Source organism: Archocentrus centrarchus, assembly GCF_007364275.1.
Source record: "Archocentrus centrarchus isolate MPI-CPG fArcCen1 chromosome 18 unlocalized genomic scaffold, fArcCen1 scaffold_23_ctg1, whole genome shotgun sequence".
NCBI lineage: Eukaryota > Metazoa > Chordata > Actinopteri > Cichliformes > Cichlidae > Archocentrus > Archocentrus centrarchus.
Genome location: NW_022060145.1, coordinates 8,415,632 through 8,437,501, shown reverse-complemented (window position 1 = coordinate 8,437,501; position 21,870 = coordinate 8,415,632). Strand labels below are relative to the sequence as shown.

Here is a 21,870-nt window from a genome sequence, read left to right as displayed (position 1 = left end):
ACCTGCCTGCACAGCTCTCCGCCGCCATCAGTCTTTCTCAGCCTGCTCGCCTCTGGTAAACAGGCTCTTCCCTCTCGTAACAGTGTGACAAGTAAATTTCCGTCATTATTCCATTCCTCCTTGAATTCGTTACCTATCTGGTTTTATTTCTAACCTTTGGTTTCCTCTTCCTACAGATCATCTTCGCCTTGTTGTTCCAGTTACACCCTTCTCACTGCTCATTCAGTAACATGAGTCTGCATTTTGGGTCTACTTTTTTTGGCTCCTTTTGATACTTGTTGGTGCAAAAATATTATTTTATGCCTGTCAAACTGTTTTAGCTTTGGCATTTTTTGTAGACTCAACTAAAAAAATGGGGACAAATTATGTGTTTTTGTGACAGGCTGCTAGAAAGATACAATTTAAAATTTGTTCTTTGCTTGTCTGGTTCATCCTTGAGTTAGGCACCTTTTTTATGCTTGAATCGGTCAGTCTTAAGTGGCGGAATACACAAAGAAGCATTCCTCTTAAAATGGTCAGGTACAAGGAAAATGAGTGCAAAAGCAGTCAATGTCCAAATAAAAACTTTGAAAGGCCTTCAGAAAGCTAGGAGAATTATTGCTCAAGATCACTTAAAATTTTTTTGAAAAAATACTAGGAAGACCAGCTCCTTGGAAGCAAAATAAAAAGAAAGGGTGGCTCAAGACTTTTGCACAGTACTGAAAGTATCTAAAACTGAACAGTTATTGCTCAGTTGTCGATACTGCTGCGGCCAGTGCATCAAAAGACCAAAAGAGACCTTGTGTACAACTGGGGGATGCAACCAGCATTAAGCAATTAAGCACAATGATGAAAATGTGTTGGCACTTCAGCTCTATGTGCAGCATACATGCACAGTGAGAAGTATAGTACATCATTGCTTCCGATGCACATACCCATAGCTGTTTCCTATTCTGTATTTTTGCACACAGTCTTTTTTTTTTTTTACTGTAAGTGATTCCCTGAGTTGGAAGCTGCTTGTAGAAGAAAAAGAATGGATGAAAGAGATACGGAGTGAGAGGGAGAGCTCCCCGTTGATAGTGCAGCGCTAATTAAGAGTGGATGGTGTTTGAGTGTCATGTGGAGAAATCGGAATGCGGGCACGCACACGCACACACACACACACACACACACACACACACACACACACACGCACGCACACGTACGTCTTTCTGTCTGCTTGTTGCTCTGTTTTTCTTTCTTCTTCTTGTACTGTATCTCACAAGAGGAGATCGACAAAAATGGATATTATTGGATATTATTTTCTGTTTTGTTTTGGGTTTTTTTTCATCCAGCAGTTTCTGAAAGGTCTACAGCTAAAATACCATTTGATGTATTCAAGATAACAGATAGTAAAAAAAAAAAGCCTAAGCTTGTCTGCTAAATACATGAGGGTGATAGAGTGAAAAATATGTAAGATATGATGGCAAGCCACATTTCCACTTCTGAAACTACTTTAAGCATCAAAGTGCTCTGGGGGAGAAGCAAATTTCTTCTCTCAGAATGAGAAATACAAGTGTGAGACATTTTTATAGGACAGCTTCAACAGTATTTCAACGTTAAACACAAATGTACTCAACTTGAAGAGTGTACTTACTTACTATAAGATTTCTTGTTTTATTCATTACAGAATGAAAAAGAGAAACAAATTCATTTATTGCTGCTTGGAAAGCTCAAATTTGAATTAGCAGTTTGTTTTTTTTCATTTAGCAGAACAAATGGCTTTAGCATATCGAGTTGCCCTTTGTTTTGTATTTACTGCAACAAGTGAGAATAATTTTTTAGTAAGAGACTAAATCACCAGGACGTAGCTGCTAAACTATTTATACCAATTTCTGCTTTTGATATAAATTCAAAAGCAGAAGCTGATGGCCTCATATTTGGGCATTCACTGCCTCTGTAGCCTGTTTCCCTACCGTACAAGACTAATTCCACCTCAGGAATCATTAAACTTTTATCTCATTCCATGTAATGTAACCCAGCCCAGAAATTCACAGTAATACCTTCACGTTGTTCCGGGTTCCCAGCTTCTTGAGCAGTCTCTCAGTCCTCTGGAAAGTCTGATCAGTCACATTATCCTAATGAAGAGGAAAACAAGAAATAAAAATGAGTTGGGAGACTTAATTGGATACACTTGGAAAACCACCACTGCTCTTTGAAATGCAAAACAAGAGAGAGAGAGAGAGACACACACAAGAATTAAGATTTCCAGGGAGCACTAGGGTGTGCTGAACCACTTATTTTGCTCAGACTTGGAGGTGGGGGGGGGTCCCTGTTATTCTAGCTATTATTTATTTTATTTAAATTTTTTGGACATTGTTTCTTTTTATTAAATTGTGTGAAATAATTAAAACTGCGAGAGGAGGGACAGAACGTGACACCAAGATTGACAGTTAGCAGAAACGACCTAATCGGCCAGTCGGTTTTAAGCAACGTGACTCGGGGGGTGGGAGAGGGTTTATTCACAGGCACAAATAAAATACAAGCAAAGAAATTATTTTCAGAGAGTGTCAGCTGGGTTTTGTGGTGAGGTGATGAAAATGGGAGAGAAAAAGGCAGCCCGGACAGGTTGCATTAAAATCTCCTCTACTGCACTCATGTCTCATGTGAAATGAGCCTTGGGATGAGGGCTCAAGATGACAGGCATGCGATTCCCAAAGTGTCGCGCTGATACCATGCTGTTCGGCCCGGCTATAAGACTACTGAGCACATTACATGTGTGATATAAATGCAAATGGACCTCCTGTTGGACTTCTGCCTTCATCAGAGGGGCTATGGCAGAGGAGAAGGGGGGGTGAATGTGGCATGGAGAGAGGAGAGATTTACGGAGGTAAAGTGCAGGTGACAGCTGGAGAAAGAGAGGTGGGGGAGTGAGGAAAAATAAGAGGAGAAAAATCAAGAAAGACATCCCAAGAATGCAGGAGGGTGCTCAGGTGCAAGTGCCTGTCTGCAGTGAAACAGAGAGAGCGGAACGACAAGGACAAAAAAAGATTTCTCCAGCCCCTCAACTCAGACGGTTACCTGAGGACAGACTGAGAAGATCATAACGCGCCTCCGTTCTCCACTCATCCAGTCGTTTAGCACATTGTGGTTTGCTTCAAAAACATCTGGGAACATCTGTGTGGACTGCACCTTTTTTTTTTTTTGGCCCTGCCATAGAGCCAGTGTGCTTTTTTTAAGCACAACGAAATGTTTATGCATCATTTCAGCAATGCAGTCTGAAAAAAACCCCCAAAACAAACTGCTCCCATCTATGCTGACAGAAGTATTTGTGTTAAATAACATGCCCCTCTGGTTCAGCTCATTACTTATTCATACACAAGGCAGAGAACAAGACTGCTGCTCTTGTCCGTGATGCGTCCTCCAGCGAGAGCGAGGGAACCTTTGCCGTATTTTCTGTTTTTACTTCACTCGGGTTTGAGTTGTGCCAAGCGGCTCCAATAGGCAGCCGTCCTGAGGATTAGCTGTCGCTGAAACAGGATGCCAGCAGCTGCCTGAGTCTAATCCTTGACAAACTCTTCCCCGCTCAAGGACAATGACAAGGCTGGTTTGGCCAGAGGACCCGTCGGTGCAATGGCTCACGACACAGCAATAAAGCCACTCGAGTGTGTGGCGACTTTTTTTGGCTGGTGTTCCAAAGTGGCCTGCATAGTTCAGCGGTCAAATGGTCTGTGTGGCAGGGTGTTAATATGTGCCTGTGTGTGTGTGTGTGTGTGTTCGAGAACCTGCCAGGGAGAAGTTTATAGTTTATTAAATTAAGGGCTTGTTCTTCTGAATAATTTAAATAATAAAAATGGGTTACACAAGCATTTCAGGGAGCTGCGTATCATTAACACCATCTACATGAAACAGTGGCTCCTCTGAGATGCTTTTTTTGGGGGGCTTAATTATACAATTTCCAGCGCGCAGCCTTTCTTGTTCTTTCCATTCCCACCACCTCCTGCTTCTCAGAACTCTATTTCTACCTGCTAGACATAGAAAATGCAATGAAACAGAAATTTCAAAGCCCACTTCCCAGTTGGTGCAGGTGGCCAGGAGTGCAAAAACACGTTACTTCCAGTTAAGAGTTTCACATCTCAGTGCCTGCAGAGCAGCAGCAGAAGAGAACCAGACATTTCCCAAGGACAGTGTAGCACTTTAATAACAAGGAATGCAGAGCTGGGACAGCTAATGCTCGGCCGTTAGAGTTACATCATCGCTGCTGCACAAATTAAAGTCACATTAGTGTCGAGGTTCTGCGAGACAGAGAGGAGAACCTCGGTAGGGATGAGACCGGAGACGCCCGAGGGCAAAGCAGTGTGCTGATCTCAATGTAGTTTGAACGTCCAAAATTTAAAATGTTAACGAGAGACTCTGTGTTTGCAAGAGTAAGGCTGAGAGAGGGAGATAGAGGGAGAAACAAGAGGAGGTGACAAGTGAGTTGGCATGAATTTTAAGAAACACTAGACATGAGTCAGAGTTTGAATATTGATGCATGAACTGAACTGACCAAAGTGAAGAAGTTAAAGAACACCAAAAACAAACAAAAAAAAGCCTGAAACAGAATAATTTGTATTAATAAGAAGGTTAAATAATAAGATATGTGAGTGGATTTTCAGGATTGTGTGATGTTGTGCGCGAGATTTCTCGATTTATTCAAAGCGGCACTCAGACAATAGTAGCTTGTTGCCATGGACACTCAACAAAATGGATCTGAAGAAATTAAACCTCCTCTTTCCTTTGAATTCAGTCTCTTCTCTCAATTGTTCGAGAATTCAGCGGAGTCCAAAAGTCCACCACAAGTGACATCACCGGTATCCAAGAGACAAAGCTGTCTGAACAAAGAGCTCAATGCTCCAATTTGGAGCGGCACAGTCAAAATCAAACTGGCAAGCTGCAGCCTCGACAGGAGAAAAGCAGCCTCTTCACTCACAGCACTGGTCTAGGTGTTTAGCGTTTGGGTCGTAACACAATGCCGATGATGAATTGCGGTTTTTTTATGTGTAATTTCTACAGATGAATGAGCATCAAAGCAATAACTGCACAAAGACAGCAGTGGGGTTTTTACTATACATTAAAAAAGATCCAAGTTAAAACTGGAAGTGGTGAGCGGGAGTAGTTTTGAAGCTTTTTAGTCATAAACAATCCTACTGGACACATTAAAAATGTATCCCGATTATGACACGAGATCAAAGAGCATAACTCAGAAGCATGTGTCGTAAATTCAGTGGCAACTGGTTTTTTTTACTGTACGCTAAAGTAGTAAGACATATTTTGAATCAAGTTAGACTCAACTAAAATGAATATGTTCTTTATTAGATAGTAAATAAACACACTCAAGCCCTAACTGCACTTAAATTAAGCTCTAATCAAGGAATATAGTGCTGTATTATACAACAGTATGCTCATTTTAAATAGTAAGATATTGTAAATATATTATATAGAGAGCCGGTTGTTGCTTATTAGAAGAAAACTGTACTGTGAATTGAAGTCACCCCACAATTGGTCACATGGTTGCAATCTCACACGTCCTTCATAGCCTATAGTTGCTGTGTGGAAGTCCTGAGGCTGAGTAGCTTCAGGTGTTGGATGGTGACATGACATGTCTTAACCTGTACTGGAGTCGAATAAAAAAATTTCACAGGAATCTAAAAAACATCCAGACGGGCAGAGACACGGCGACCCAGCCTGGTTCAGTTTACAATACTGCTTTATTTGTCAAGTATACATTTTGCATCCAGTATCATCTATCTGTGGTTATTCAACCACAATTTATGTGTGAGGTGTTTAAGTAAAATCTGACTGTGTTTTTTATGGTCTAATAAAGAGTCAAGAAGTAAAAAAGTAATAATTTTGTGCAGTTGTCTCATTTGATACAAAGTAGGCCACAGCTTGTTGCATCTTATTAGTGGACTAATACATAAAGTGTGGTAGTATGTAATGCATCTAATATTTGGAAGGCTAATCTGGGGCAGCATGGTGGAGTGGTGGTTAGCAGTGTTGCCTCACAGCTAGAAGGTCTGGGTTCGATTCCACCTTGGCCCGGACCTTTCTGTGTGGAGCTTGCATGTTCTCACCGTGCTAAAGACATGCAGTTATTGGGGTTAAGTTAATTGGTGATTCTAAATTGCCCATAGGTGTGAATGTCTGTGATAGGTTGGTGACCTGTACAGGGTGTACCCTGCCTCTCACCCTATGACAGCTGGGATAGGCTGCAACCCTGCTGCAACCCTGACAAGGATAGAAGAGGACGGCTGGCAAAAAATTCAGTCTAACTCAAAGTAGCACACTTGTATGTCTTCAATGTGCTTAAAAGGGTAAACAAATATTTTAAAAAATTCAAATATTTTAAAATGTAACTAAAATTAGTATTAATTTTGAATCACCCTTTGTTAGTGTGTACAGAAAGAAAATTGAATCCTTTCCAAAGACATTTCAGTGCTGATCTGAGGGAGGTTCTTTATTTCCAAGTTTTATATGCATGCGGAGCAGGAAGAAAAAAAAAAAACCTAATTCCAAGGCTCCATGTGTCTTTGTAGATGCCCATGGGCTATTTTCCGAGCGTACAACTTCTGGCCTTGCACTACATTGTACAACTTCTCTACATCATAAAAAAGAATTCATATAATCCTGTGGTATCAACAAGTTTGACTTTGTGAATGCCAATATTTATTACATACCTGAACTGAACCGAATAGGCCTTTTAGATCTCTGAATGCAGCCGTGATTGCTGCCTCCGTCAGACGAACTTGGGAGTTGATTGCTCCGACAGAGATCCCTCCGTACCTGCAGTGTCAGGAAAATAATCAGAAAGGTTTAAGTGGATATAGGAGCGCACGTTTAACGCCACCCCCAATGCCAACGCACACTTTAAATCCATCTGCTTTCGTGCTTGCACGAATAAACAAATCAGCTGAAATACAAACTCATGTACAGTTATCATGGTAATCACACATGAAGTAGTTCAAACCCATATAGGAAATTCTCTCTCCTCCACACACTGCAATTACTACATGAGGTTTTCACTATGAGCTTTCACAACATTATTTCTGTCTGGCTTTTTTAGGTCTTCGTTATATCAGGGGCATAGGAGAAATGTGAAACACTATTATTACTCTGCTCGTGTCACAAGTTATTGCCTAAGAAACATTCATTAAACACACAGGCTTAATATAGTCCAATAAAACAGATGACCTGTGTCGCTGTTTTATAACATTTATAATATTTTGGTATTAATGCCTTTATTTGAGAGCAGCAGTGCTGATAGACAGGAAGTGAGGGGAAGGGGGAGGGGAGGAAGCCTGGAGGGTGCACTCAGCCAGGAGTGAAATCGGGGACGATTCGGCTACTCAGTTTGCACCCTAACTATTAGGCTACAGAGGCGCCCCAGAAAATGACTACATGAAATTACTTTTAAGTGAAACCTTTTCGAGGTCAGCTTGTGATATAATATTGTGATGTGAGACCTGCATCCGTGGCGCTCTCTCAAAGTCGTCCCGATGCTGCTTCATTTACTGATAAACGTCTGTATACTAGCTCGCAAATTAGCATTTTAGATGCCGTATTAAATCATTCCGAAACGCTCCGAGCGCCATTCACAATCTATCTGCTACAGATTCAAGTCTTTGAATTTTCTTGAAATTAGATGAGTTTTTCAAAGTTCACCTCAAGTCCACATGATAAGGATTGGTATCAATTACAATGTGGAATCTGGAAATGGCTTCCTATCGCCACCTTTCAAAGGCAGACCACTTAGAAGGTCTGACAATTTAGTGGACAAACAACACACTCTGTCAAGCTATTTTTCTCCACTCTGAAGGAAGAGCTTTTTTATCCACTTTCCAAATTGCAGATGAAACTAATGCTTCAATTTATAGCATTTTATAGGCCCTCTGCATGTTGACGGTTTCAAAAAAACCCTCATGATTACACCCCTGGGCACACAAACAAATATGCACTGGTACATTTGCTCTGCATAGTTATATAAATGCAACACATATACAGCATAAGCATATACCACACAGTGGAAATATGTACATGTCCAAAATGTTCTGGATGTTCTGGATGGAACATGCACAGGGCTGCACAAACACATCAACCTAATGTTTACAATGAATCATTCCTCTCACTGACAGTTTGTGCTTAATGGTTTCACGCGCTGAAATGACAGGTTAAGGGAAGTGTATCAAAGAGCGGCCCAGCAGGATTTGTCAAAACACGATAACTGCGTAATGAGGAGAGATGGAAACGACAGCACGGTGTGCAGGAGTTTGTCCTTTCATTCATATTCTACTAAAAATAGACACACCAACATCACAACAGCAGCGTGAACAGACAAAATGAAAAGAAATGAGCAAAGCCGCTCGTCTCAAGTGCCACCAGTTACACACGCACTGATATGCATTACCTGGTTTTACCGGACTTCTCAAAAGTCTTGACCAAGAAGTCCGTCATATTCCGTCCGGTTAAATTCAGCAAAGTGTCTGTTGTGTTCTGTATCCTCTGTTAAAAAAGAGAAGAAAAAAAAAACAAAACAAAAGTGAAGTGAAGTTGAAGTGAAGAATTTGTGAAATACAGATAAACTATTGTTTTTGCCATTTGTGTCAAAATAGTGTTTTTTGGACCACTTGGGGGCACCATAAACAAAACATACTGAGATTTATCACCTCATAAATTCATAAAGTTGCTACTGGGAAGGTTTAGCAAACAGATGTATTAATAGATGTGCTTCTGGCCACCTGATGAATACTACTACAGCATTCACTCTCCTTTTAACCCTGCCTATAAGAAGCTACTTGCTGATTTGTTGCTGTTTCTGCTGGACAGCTGGGTTGATCGGAGGGGCTTTATTTTCACTAAAGGCAACTGCCTCCTGCTGCTAAAAATGAGATTCATCAGAGCAATGCGTTAACGCTGCAGACCATAAAAGCAAAACAATGAGCTGAAAATGCCCCACGGAACTGTTCGGTAATAATCATCCGCGGGTTCGTCAGCAGCCGTGACACTTCGTGCATAATATTCAGTCAGGTGATCCATTGTTAATATAAAAAGTATTGCTTAGAGCAGCGTTGAGTTTAAGATGCAGAAAACCTTTCCCAAACACACTGTAGTTTTAATAATGCAAGGATAACCTAAAGGCTTGTGTTTGTTGATCCAGGACTCATGCAAAACAGGGGCAGTGGCTTTTATTTTATTTACTGTATGAAAGGATATAAAAGCGCTTTGCTTTGCCTGTGTGTTGTGGGGCATCTTGACCCGGCAGGCCAACCGCAGACAGACTTCGGCTGATACAACTGCTAAGCCGCCCATCACAACTCATCCAGCCAATGCAAAAATCAACAAAACCAGAGAGTAAGAGCATTTTGCAGGTGGTATCTATCCACTCCACTGTGGAGCACGTTCCCCCAACTCTTATCATAATAGTCAATTAAGCCTAGCTATGGGAAGCCTGGCTGAAATCTACACCCCTGCCAAAGCTGGGGAAGCTGTTTCTAATGTCAAAGGACCCTAATTAGATACCCTTCTGTGGATAAATGGATACATTCAAACAACCAATTAAGAGAGGGTGCGACACATTGCTATGAATACACTCCACCTTGTGCAGAGTGATATACACACACAGACACACACAACAACCCCAAGCTGCTTTAGCCCTGCTTATTTAAAGAGCTAACACTATGCTAATTAGTAGAGTGATCCTTGATAAAGTGCAATTGAGACCCCTGGACTGAAATGCAATTTACCAACGCCACCCCCACCAGTTACACCAGCTATCTGTCCTTGTGTACAAATAGCTTGATGTGTGAGCTTTGGGTAAATGTAGTATGTACCTGCATGTGTCCGTTATCTCTCTGTGGATTATGCCCATTCTTTCTCACTTGTATGATATGCCAGATTGCTTTAAAGGGGTCTGTGTCCAGGTATCAGTAAACTGTTTTTATATTATCTTCAATTTTACTGATCATGCTAAAAATCACTATTCTGCAGGTTTGATAGTGCATAGCTTTCTCGATCATGGGCTTCAGAAGTAGCGGTAAAATGAAGAGAAAGTTGAGGTAAAACAGGGAGGAGAAGATCTGAAGAGAGATTAAAGAAACTGTGGAAAAACAAATAGGAAAGCAAAGGAGGAGAATCGCATGGATGATAGAAAGCTGAATTCAAAATTGGAGGAGAGTGCATAGGAGAAAGAAAAGGAGGAGGAGAACTCAAATTGCAAGGCAAAAAAAACAAGCAGAAGGAGAACGTCGAGGAAGACGAGGACCCATCTGGCTTATGAATCAGAGATAAGGGGGAGGAACGGCACAGCAACCTTGGTTTATCTCTGAACAAACATGCATCCCTTTCGAAAAGCCACAGGAACTGAGAAACAAACAAAACCAAAAATAAGAGGTTTACACTCCACTGTGTGTACAATGAGTTTATACCCGGGCATACAGTCGGCATGGGTCTAATTATTTTGGCCCTCGTCCATATTCCCCATCAAAAAGACTGAAATGGGAACATTATGTGATTGTGTAATACCTATGTCTGCATCTCTTGTTCATTACCTGGAAACAGCTTCAGTCTGTTTGGCATTCTGAACAGCATCACTTCTCCAGCTTGATAGCTAGGTAAGCAAGAAGGGGTGAGGGAAATGTAAACTAAGGAGTAATCAAATCTGTTGAATGAGCTGGCATACTCGAGCACTGGAGAGATAAGAGACCGTGCTGTGTTCATATTAATCTTGCCACTGGTTACATCGTGCTGTTCCTCAAAGATGAGTTTTATCTAGTGTGCACAAAGAAAAGCAATCTTGGGGGAAGGATCTTCCTTCCTTAAACATGTCAAAATCCTACAGTCACCAGTTTTGCTCCTGAATTCCGTTAAAGGTGAGAAGGACAGAGTGACTCATGCCATGATTTCACAATACTTCAAGCGCTACAAGACAACTGCGCAAAAATCTTGAGCGACTTCTCATTTTTAGAAATATTTTGCTGAAATGTGTGCAAACATACATGGAAGTACAGTATATGAAGCAAAAACAGAGTTTGTACAATTCTAACAAGCTTGAAAGTCAATATTGGGTATGAACACCTTTATTCTTCAACACAGCCTGAAACCTCTTCTAATTTCTTTTGCTCTTCAGGAATAGTTTTCCAGGCTTCCTGAAGCAAATTCAAAGCTCTTCTTTGGATATTGGCTTCCTTTTGTTCTGTTCTCTGTCAAGATGATCCCACACTGCTTCAATAATATAGACGTCCGAGCTCTGGGGAGGCCAATTCATGACTGATAGTGTTCCACCGTGTCTTTTTCCATCCAGGTATGCTTTTACTGCACCGGTAGTGTGTTTGGGATCATTGTCATGCTGAAAATTGAAGTAGCTGAAAATCAAACAGTTTCCAGATTTTTTTTTCCATGGTTCAAAGTCAGTTCTGATGAGAGTCAGCAAACGATAGATGGATCAACTGAACAACAGATGAATCTCTCAGGTCCTGTGTCAGGTCTTTGCTGGAGTTTTTCCATAATTATTAACGACATTACTTTAAGATACTGTTCATCCGCTGTAGATGGTTTTTTAGGCCTGGCACTTCTTGTATCTTCCACTTCTCCAATTTCCTCACATATTTCAAGGACACTCTGCACACCATGTTTTCGGCTAATAGCTCTTTGGGAATCACCTTGTTGGTGCAAAACTACTATTTTATGCCTGTCAAACTGTGTTAGCTTTGGCATTTTTTTGTAGTTTCAACTAAAGAAATGGGAACAAATGGCATGTTTTTGTGACACGCTCCTAGTAACAAAGTGCCTAAAGATACAATTTAAAATTGATTCTGGTACACCAATGGTCAGGTACATGTAATGAGGCTGGCTAAAGACTTTTACACAGAAAGTAAACTTAAACCTAAACTTTGAACAGAGTGCAAAGGGAAGCAATATGATATATATATATTGCTGGATCAATATATGCACAAGCATATGCTTCTGCATGTGTGAGCTCCTTCAGCTCATTATAACATGACATGTTGGTAATCGCTGGTGTCCAGTTGTATACTTTTGTGTACCTGTGTCACAGTACACATTTTGGGCAATGCTTTTCAGTTCGGTGCACGATTCATTCATTGTTCACTGTGCTGCATGATTATGTCCAATATGATCACATCAGTTTAAACTGAGCTGAACAGGAGCATTAGATAATAGCTAATGGTCCTGGGTTAGAAACATGCGCGTACTAACCACAAGAAAAAGCCCCTTGAGAAAGATTGAGCTGCAAGCATACACGCCCAGTGACAGAATTTCATCTAAAATCCCTTTTCTTCTGTTTAGCTGCAACAAAGGGACTTCCTCACCCTCCATTTGCCTCACTTCACAAGTCAATGACCTTTCTGCTTTTGCTTTCGAGCTCCTCTTGCTTTCTGCTGAGAAGGAGGCTGCGGACAGGTCATTTTACACCAAAATGAATCTGCGCGAGTTGGGAGCCAAAGTGACAAATCTGCAGTGGTTCAGCAGAGAAAGGATGTGCCAGTATGCTTTGTTCACCATTGGCTGAGGATGGACTGGTGGGGTTTAGCGCTGATCAGCACTTACTGTAACTGGATTTATTACTTTAACAGCTGTTGTCAGAGAGAACACGCGCCCTCATATGTAAGGTTTATGGATTCAATATTGTTACATTACATTATAAATTCACTTCAACAAACACTTAAAGGCATTGTTAAAGCAAATTCTCAGACCAAGAAGCAAAGGTAGACAATACTAGTTGTATTTCCCATGCAGAACGATCTCTTTTTTGTCTCCACCCAAATGATAAACCAATGCCCAACTTCAGTAGGCTGATAGATGAGACCAAGGAGAGTAATTTGCAAACAAGCTGTAGTTAGGCCGGTCTCCAAATGATAAAGACATCAATCTTGATACATTGAAAGTGGCGGCGTTATCAATTCCTTCGCACGCATGACTGCCTATTCATCTATGAAGGTTAAATATCAGCAGTGAATGAGAGTCAATACCTTAGAATTGATAGAGGGCTTACTGTTGCCTGCCATTACCATGGAAACAATGATTTCACACTGCCTCCTGTGGTGCCGTGTCCATGCTTTTTTTTTTTTTTTTTCTCTTTTGTATTTTCTGTAGTTTCTCAAGGGCATATTCGGAGGTTCGGCAGGATGAAAGACAAAAAAGAAAACTACTGTGAAGCCGGTACACTTTGTCATGATTTATTCAGCATGAGAGGCTTTGCGGTCAAAGGGAATACATCCTTACAATGTGTTCGGCTTCCGTGGGTGGTCTATGCCTCGGACATGCGTCAGTTTAGAGCAACCTACGATTGTCTATAGGTAAACGTTAAATTGATGATATGAAATTCACAGCATATTCAATTAATTATATCTGTGATGGCATTATAACTCATCATAAGCAGCGATACTCCGTGTGAAAAATGATACCTGTACTGTATACCACTGTGGATGGTAACATCAATAGTGGGATCATGGCCTTATGTACTACACTATATACCAAACAGTAAACCCTATGTTTTGGCTCACTGGTAGACTCACAGTTAACAGCAGGGAGGCTTCAAAGGTTGGAGAACGAAGTGTTGAGGGCTAGAGGTCACAGTTCTATACTTAAAGTATACAAGAGAAGTGGATAAGCACCTGTGCAGGTTCAACAGTGGAATATCTGCTCTTACAAAACTAACAGTTTACTATGTTAGTATTTATATCAGAACAAGTTTTGTTTTCCTGCAATTCAAATATTTTAATTTTTAAATCATTTGTGTGCCTAGTTTTACCTTAAATCACAGAATCAACTCTTAGCATGGCAGATCCCAGAGTCGTGTAAATTTCTGGGAGGACTTTTTTTCCCCGACTGCTTTCTCATGAGTGCGTGGTGTTGCTGTACCTTTTTTTTTTTTTGACATTCCATTGAATTTAAGTCAGAAGACTTAGCGTGTCCTAGGTTTCGAAGTTTATGGATTTTGAACTCTTGTTCACTGTTAAATGTTCTGTCTTCGGCTTTTAATTTATTGTTTCCTTTTTGATCTTCATGCATATCCTTATTAGTCTGAGTCTTTAGTTTATTCTGTGTCTCTCCCCCATGTTAAGTTTAGTTTTGTGTCTGAGTTTCCCTGTTTTTAGCCATGGTTACTCACTTCCTGTTCTATCTAACTTTGTTCTGTTTCTGTTTTAATATATATTACACTGGTTACCATTCAAACCTAATCTAAGAAATGACTGCATGAAAAAACAAGGAGGTGGCAATAATTGGTTGGAGGAAATGCAGTCTCTAATGAAGTTTTATTGAGTAGGAGCTCCTTTTTTTAGGGAACGAGGCTGATGAATGCCATGTCCCCACAGTTTTGCACTCAGGCAGTTATCATCACACACTGATCTCTGTGATTCTTCCATTTCATTGTGCTAGGCCTGGCCAGGTGAAAGCACGGGGGCCACAGCATCGCACTAATTTATCTCAGTTTCATCTGGCCGAAGAATGTGTTCCCAATACTAATCAGACTGCTGTTTGTGATCTTTAGCAAAGTTAAATCATGTTGAAGCTCAAGCAGAGATTGTTTTTTTTTTTGTCCTGTCTATATATATATGCAATGTCCTTCACACTGTGTGAACTCACAAAGTAATTTCACTTTCCCCAGAATGCCCCTATGCCAAGTGTGAGGCACTTGCTTGTATGTTTTTTTAGGATGTCCTTGGTGTCAATTTAGTATGGCCACCGTGGCTCTGACTATGGTTTGTTCTACAACTCTTGATTTTTCATGCTTGTGAAGTCTCACGGTCAAATTTTTTTTTTACCTCCTCTAGCAATTTCTTTTCCATGACGCAGCCAGCAAAGAGAAGGTTCTTGTTTTACAGCTATAGTCATATAATTAGGACATCTGGAAATCACAGGTGTACTCAACTTTGTGTCATTTGTGCCACCGGTGGTGCTTCTGTGCTAGAAGCGTGCACACCAAAATGTAATGGGTTCTTCCTCTTACCATTGTCCAATTCCTCACCAATTTAGTCTTTCCCCCTTCTGCTCTATTCTCAAGCTAAATTTAAAATAATTTTACCCATAGTGGCAGATTGTTACACAATAAAACCTTAAAGTCCTCAAGGTTGTTTCCATGCACAAATCTAAGTCCATTTACAGGTGCTGGATTGGAACAAAAAAGATGTTATAAATAAATGAGGAATGATGCAAGTGAATTTAACAAGATGCAAGCAAGAACTGGCATTCACAAATGGTCTTTTTACTGTGGCTAAGTGTACTAAAACTACCAGCCACTTACAGTATGACATGATAAAGCAGAAATCCAGTTAAGCAGCAAAGCAGGAGCAATTCACAAAATGAGAGGGAAAAAAAATAATCAGGTATAGAAGTGTGTGTGTGTTTGGGGGGGACTAGAGTTGTTTGAAAATTGAGAACCGTGTGGAGAAGAGGAAAAGAGTAAGATAAAAAAAATTAGAGTTGGAAAGAAAGACATTGATGGCCTAGCAGGCTATTGGGAAGATACAAAGACACGAATAACACTTTAACAAATGGGGGACTCCTGACAGTGCTGTCATAAGCTAAGACTGAACATCAGGGATGGGAAAAGGTTACAGAAAGGGCACTCGTCTTGTTTTAGTGTCTCAACAATCATCCTTTAACATGATCCGTGGACAGGTGCTCCTTTTAAATAGCCCTGGAGAGCCGTGTCATAGAAAGGAGCACACTGCAAGACTCACAAGTTCAACAAAGAACTACAGATCAATCCAGCGTGTGCAAGTGTGCTGACTGCGTACTGTCGTACTGCATATAGGGAAAGTGTAAGGAATAAGGGGTGGAATAAATGAGTGCCAAATGAGCCCAGCAGTTTCAGAGAGTGTCATTTAACGTCCTGCTTGTTGGAGGTTATCGACTTTGCAGTCCCTTTTTTGAACCACTGTCTTTTAGCACTTCCAAAATGACGTCTCCAAATCCATCAAAGATTAAAGATGGAAATGCCACAGCAGTTATGAAACTAAATAATTTCATTTCATGTGCCTTGATCAGTATCTTCATTTTTCTCTTCACTGAACCAAGGATACAAGGACTAAATGTAACATCTTTGAAAAACTGATATAATAATTCTTGTTTAAAACTTAAACCACAGACATAAAGAAGCCGACACCTTGAGGAAACTTATTTCGATTCTCCCAAAGATAATAAAGTCTCTGAATACCTTTAATAAGTGTATTCAGAGAAATGCCTTTTGTGTGTTGCTGTAGTGGATCATGAAATTATTAGTTTGAATTGAACTAATAAATAGTCTATGTCCCTACATAGTCTTGTTGATAAATCTTATGTAAACACATACCCTATCTTAATACACTTATGATCATACGGTAACATTATCCAGTGGTAACTAAAGTACTGTGCAAAAGTCTTGTGCCGCTCCTTATTTCTTTATGTTTTGCTTCCAAGCAGCCAGACTTTCTAATAATGTTTTAAAGGGGTTTTGAGCAACTGTTCTCCAGCTTTTTGAAGGTCTTTCAAAGTTTTTCTTTGGGCATTGGCTGCTTTTTCACTCATTTTCAGTCCAGTCCTTGAGCCTAACCATTTTCAGAGGTATGTAACCCTGTCCTATGAATTGTTCAAGCTTAAAAAGTTGAATCTATGAAAAATGCCAAAGATAATAGTTACACAGGAATAAAATGGTATTTTTGCACAAGAAAGATGATTCCCGAAGAGTGGCCCTAAAAAAAAATAGGAAATGGGACAGGTGGAGCATGAAAAAAAGTGGTGGGCCTAAAAAAACTATCTACAGTGATGAATAGTATAAGAAACAGAAATAGTATCGGAGAAGGATTTCTAAGACTGATTCAGATATTTAAAAAAATCTGGTACATTTGTCAATATTCTTTTTCTATTTCAGACACACAAATCATAAATAGATTTCCCTAACGCTGTAATGTGCCATTATTTGTGAGTCCTAAGTACAAAGATGATATAACAATGCAGTTTAAAATGAATGTTGAGAGTTCAGGCTGTGTAGAAAAATAAAGGTGCCCATACCAAATATTGACTTTCAAGTTTGTGTTGCTGCATTTACTGTTTGCATATTTCTATAAATCCCTGCACCTGTTTCCCATTTTTTTAACAAAATACAGATAAATAAGGAGTGGACTGTATTTGGTGGACATAGTTGGTAGATGGTCCATTAAATGTCAGAAAATAAGAAAAACAGCGTGCAGAAACTAGCTAGCTACGTAGCTACTCGGTAAATGTGCAGCTATTTGTGAGATATGTAAGAGATGAGATGTTGGTAGATCCTGCAGTCACGAAGAAGTTTTGATCAACCGTTGATATCAAAACAATATTTCATAATTGTATAGTGACGATCGGATGTCATGACCGACCTTCCAACTTCCAGGGGAAAACCAGGACTCACTAGGCTGCACACTTTTCTAGCTATTACCCAATTTCCCAAAAACATGTCTCAAACGTAACACGACTGTCATTGTCACAGGGCTAACGTAAGCTCTGCAACACTGATAACACTGCTGATAATGATAATAACATTTAAGCTATCAGCCTTGCAGGACTAATCAGCACACACCTCTATGTCTAGAAATAATGATCATAATGTAAAACTATGAATTAGCTTCTGTAAAAGTAATATTTCAGAGCCAAATCTCAGGCATTAGGCATCAGGGCTCCCCTGCTCGTTTCCAGGGTAAACTACTACAAACAAATTCTCAACTGTCGTAAGTCTCCAAGAGAAAGAAAATATTGGCAGATTTAGACGGGGTTAGCTATGAGCCATTCAAATTCTAATCTCTTAAAATGCAGGCACATGCCACAAAGCCTGAGCAAACAGACAAAGCCATCTCTAATAAAATGACACTGGAGTGCAGTGACAGCTTCTCCAGCCATTCTCACTCAAGCTTAGATTTCTCATTATCATTGGGAGACAGCAGTGCAAATCATTTAGCTCCAAATGAGACACCACTTTCGCTCTGTGCCGTGATTGGTTCAGTCAGCAGGTGGTGGCTGGCAGGCAGAGATGTGGGGTCTCTAACTTGCCAATCGATCCCAGCCCGGATCAAACCCCTCCAGGTCAGTCCATGCAACATTTGCCCCAGCTGCATACTACAATGTATAGTGTTAAAGTAATGGTCCATAGAGGATTGCTATTGACTTGTGGAGGATGAGACATGTAAAGCTCCCAGGACTTGTGGTTTGAGCAGAAAAGGTGAGGTCCTTTGCAAATTCTATTCTGGAACTGCATGCTATGAAATGTCCTAAGGGACTCTACAAGGTGGAAAGTTGGGATATATCTGAAAGGACACACTATGGGTATATTTAAAGAGAATTTTAACAGGTATGTGGAACAAGCTGAATCACTCGCAATGGCCAATTCGGTATATTTTCAGTGGAATCAATTTTGGCCCCATTTTCATGCATGCTCGCTAGTTCACAAAAGGGAGGCAGCACAAAAGGCTGATTTACATTTTGCAATGCAATGCAAATTCCTTGTTAGTAAGTACCTTTACGTTCTCAAATCAAAATGATGCTGACTGGGACTTTCAGACTGCAAGCCAAAAGCTTCCATGATAAGCATTTTTATTGTACTGTTGTGTCACTGATTTATTTTTATTTTTTTTACATTTAGACCACTCCACTCTCTTCCTGCAGTTTATCCCTCCATGACACACATTCAGTAAATGTATGCATTTCACTTAAAAAAAAAAAAAAAAAAAGCTGCACATCCAGGCAGGAACAGTGGCCCCTGAATAGGCAGCGGTTCAATGTCTCGCTCAACAGACCTCAGACAGATACTGACACATTCACTGTTGCACATGATCAATCTTATAAATCCATAAATTCCTATACAGGCTGATCCACCAACTATACCGCCAAGAGACACAAGTTCTGGAGTCAGAGACTAACCTGTGGTGGAGGGAGACCGCCCGCACCAGGCGGACAGTCAGGTAACATCATTGTCCGTTTAGGAGTGCTGCACTCGCAGTCAGGGGAGGGGTTAGACATGCTCCAGTTTCCATTCAGAAAGATGTCAGTGACTGACTGATCCACTGAGGGAGTGAACCAATCATCCTTCCTGGAGGAACAAGGTAAATTCCTGCAGGAAAACAATGACATAAACATGAACATTTCATTGGAAACCACTGATTCCTGCCACTTACATCCATCACTGTTTCCCTTATTTCCTCTTTTCTTAAACACTGGTATAACTGTTGTGTGGGAAAACTTAAATAATATTCATATTTTTAAGACTACTGGGGAAAAAATAAAACTCAATTAAAAGATTATAGTTTGTGTGTTAATAATACAAGCATAATAGTCCACTTGGAGCAGCTGTGGTAAACCATCTCATAGGTTTAAACAGGTATTTATTATTCAACTTATCCCGATCAAGACTGTGGAGAAAGCTTGTTATTTATTGATCAAATTTGTTCTTACAGATTGGTTTTCAAAATCCTGCAGAGCTCTGGGTTTGCTTTTATTTATTTATTTATTTATTTTTTACATCTAGCTCAATGCCTGCTGCTGGATTTGTTGAAACGAGGCTCATACACACATGTACAACAACTCGCCAAACATGCACAGCTTGCATAGATTCAGACTTTGTCAGTGTCATTTGGTTTTGATGTTTGGCTGGATTCTTTTGGTATGTGATTTGTGACTCTTGTATGCTCAGCGTACTTACGGTATAGGGTTTCCATTCATGCAGCGTGTCCCAAAGCCAGGGTTGTTCACCAAGCTTTCCACCACCTGGGACACCTCCGTGTTTCCCGGTCCATCGTTGCTGGAAAATTCAGAATATAATAATGAAAAATTCATCATTAAATATTTCAGTTTAATCTCTCACAGAAGGTCCACATATCACTTTAATCCATGAGCGCCAGCCAGTCTGTCACAATGTCAATAAAACAGACAAACAAGTATTAAGAGGCATTATGAAAGAGAATGAACTTGGACAATGGCCTGCTGTGGCAGAACTGTGGTAAAATTTAGAAATGTTAAAGACTGATTTAATGTCTTCTTTAGGCCAAACTGTGAACAAATTCTCTGCATAAGGAAACACATTCAAAAATGAGCACCGAGGTAAAAAGAGATTCTTCGCTATAATTTAAGGAGATTTTAAATCTAAACTTCTTTCTTTTAAAAGTGCAAAAGTCTTGAGCCACCCCAAGACTGAGAAAAAAGAAAATGGGTGCAATGATTTATTGAAACATGTACAAACATAGATGGAAATACAGTATAGAAGACAAAAACAGAGTTTGTACAATTCTAATGAGTTTCATGACTTTCAGATACTGCTCATTTGTAGAGAGTTGGAGACAGATACTGTAGATAGTTTTTGTTTATTTTAGTTCTTTTCTCCAACACTTGTCCAATTCTTCCCAAATTTTTACAGCTAGACTGCACATCATGCTGTGACATGCCTAGTTTTTCAGCTAATAGCTCTTTGGGAACATACTATTTTATATCTGTCAACCCATGTTAGCACTGGCATTTTTCATAGATTCAACTAAAGAAATGGGACCTAATGATGTGTTTTTGCAACAGGCTGCTAGAAATAAAGTGTTTAAAGATACAATTTATAACCAGTTCTTTGGCACCTTTTTTATAATTGAATGAGTCATAGGTCTACACTACAAAAATGTAGTGATTGATCAGTCACCGGTAAGTTTAAAACAATACACTTGCAGTGAAAGTGTTCATGCACCATTTATAACCACCACGAGTAACTGTTGAGATCCATGCATCCTTTTTCTGACGCTTATCCAGTCCAGGGTATGGGGGCAGCAGTCCAAGCAGTTATGCCTTCCTGGCCACTTCCCCCAGCTCGTCTGGGGACACACAAAGGCATTCCTAGGCCAGCTGAGAGACATAATCTTCCCAGTATGTCCTGGGTCTTGGGGTCTCCTCCTAGTAGGACATGCCTGAAAAACTTCACTTGGGAAGTGTCCAGAACGCATCCTAATCAGATGCCCAAACCACCTCAACTGGCCTCTGGAGGAGTAGCAGCTCTACTCTGAGACCACTCTATAATTGGCAGTCCAATCCCTGGTTGTGGGTTCTCAAGGTATTTGTTGTTAAATGAGCATCTTCCCACTTCCACCGACTAAAGAGCAGGGAGTAGGCGGACTTGCAAAAGCATCTTCTTCACTATCATCATTAGACACTTTCCATCATTGTGTTGCCAAAACTGACCCGCAGCGAGGCCCAGGCATCTGGGATTAACTTTTTTGTTTTATTTTGCTTTTTAGGCATAAGCTACAACCATTAGTTAATTGCACTGCGCTACTGTAATATTTTTCTGGATATACAAAGAATACCCAGGTGGATTTAGTAGAACGACAAAGCTAGGCCTTAACAATGGAGTAACGTGTAGAGTTGGCAAAAATAACAGTAGGACCTCTTTAAGGACTTTTAAAGTGTCTTAAATACACATTTACTAATAAGAGATCTTTTTTTTAAGAAATCACAGACTCCCTGTAGAAAAAAAATGAAGACATTTGTTACTAACGTGCACAGTATCATTAGATGTGGTGTAAAGAGATGTAGAGTTTATTAACATTACACTATGTCATTATGTTTCAGGGAAGGTACTGAAATCACTTCAGGGAGCAACAGATGTATTGAGCCAGAATTATAATCCTAGTTAGTCAGTGTGATAATACTGTCGTTCTACCAAACCAACTAACATGACTGCTATAAATCTCTGAAATCTGTCATTATGTTAAGAATGAAACCTCACAACCAGTTCCATATTGGAGTGACCATTAATCTTAAGCAAATCTTTACACTCAAGAATTCCTGAGAATAAATGAAACATGTAACCTCGCAGATTAGATGTGGTGAAACATTCAATAGCAATGCTCAATGTCATTGGAGCTAGCATAATTG

The 21,870-nt window shown here is 40.1% G+C and overlaps 1 protein-coding gene across 1 annotated transcript in view; it reads right to left on the bottom strand.

The window, feature by feature from the left end:
• LOC115775067 (phospholipid-transporting ATPase ABCA1) overlaps positions 1–21,870 on the bottom strand; it is a 173,421-nt gene that overhangs the window by 61,937 nt on the left and 89,614 nt on the right. Inside the window, 5 exon segments of the mRNA XM_030722513.1 lie at positions 2,022–2,096; positions 6,678–6,783; positions 8,405–8,499; positions 18,886–19,075; positions 19,664–19,762. Coding sequence (XP_030578373.1) covers positions 2,022–2,096; positions 6,678–6,783; positions 8,405–8,499; positions 18,886–19,075; positions 19,664–19,762 — 565 coding nt within the window.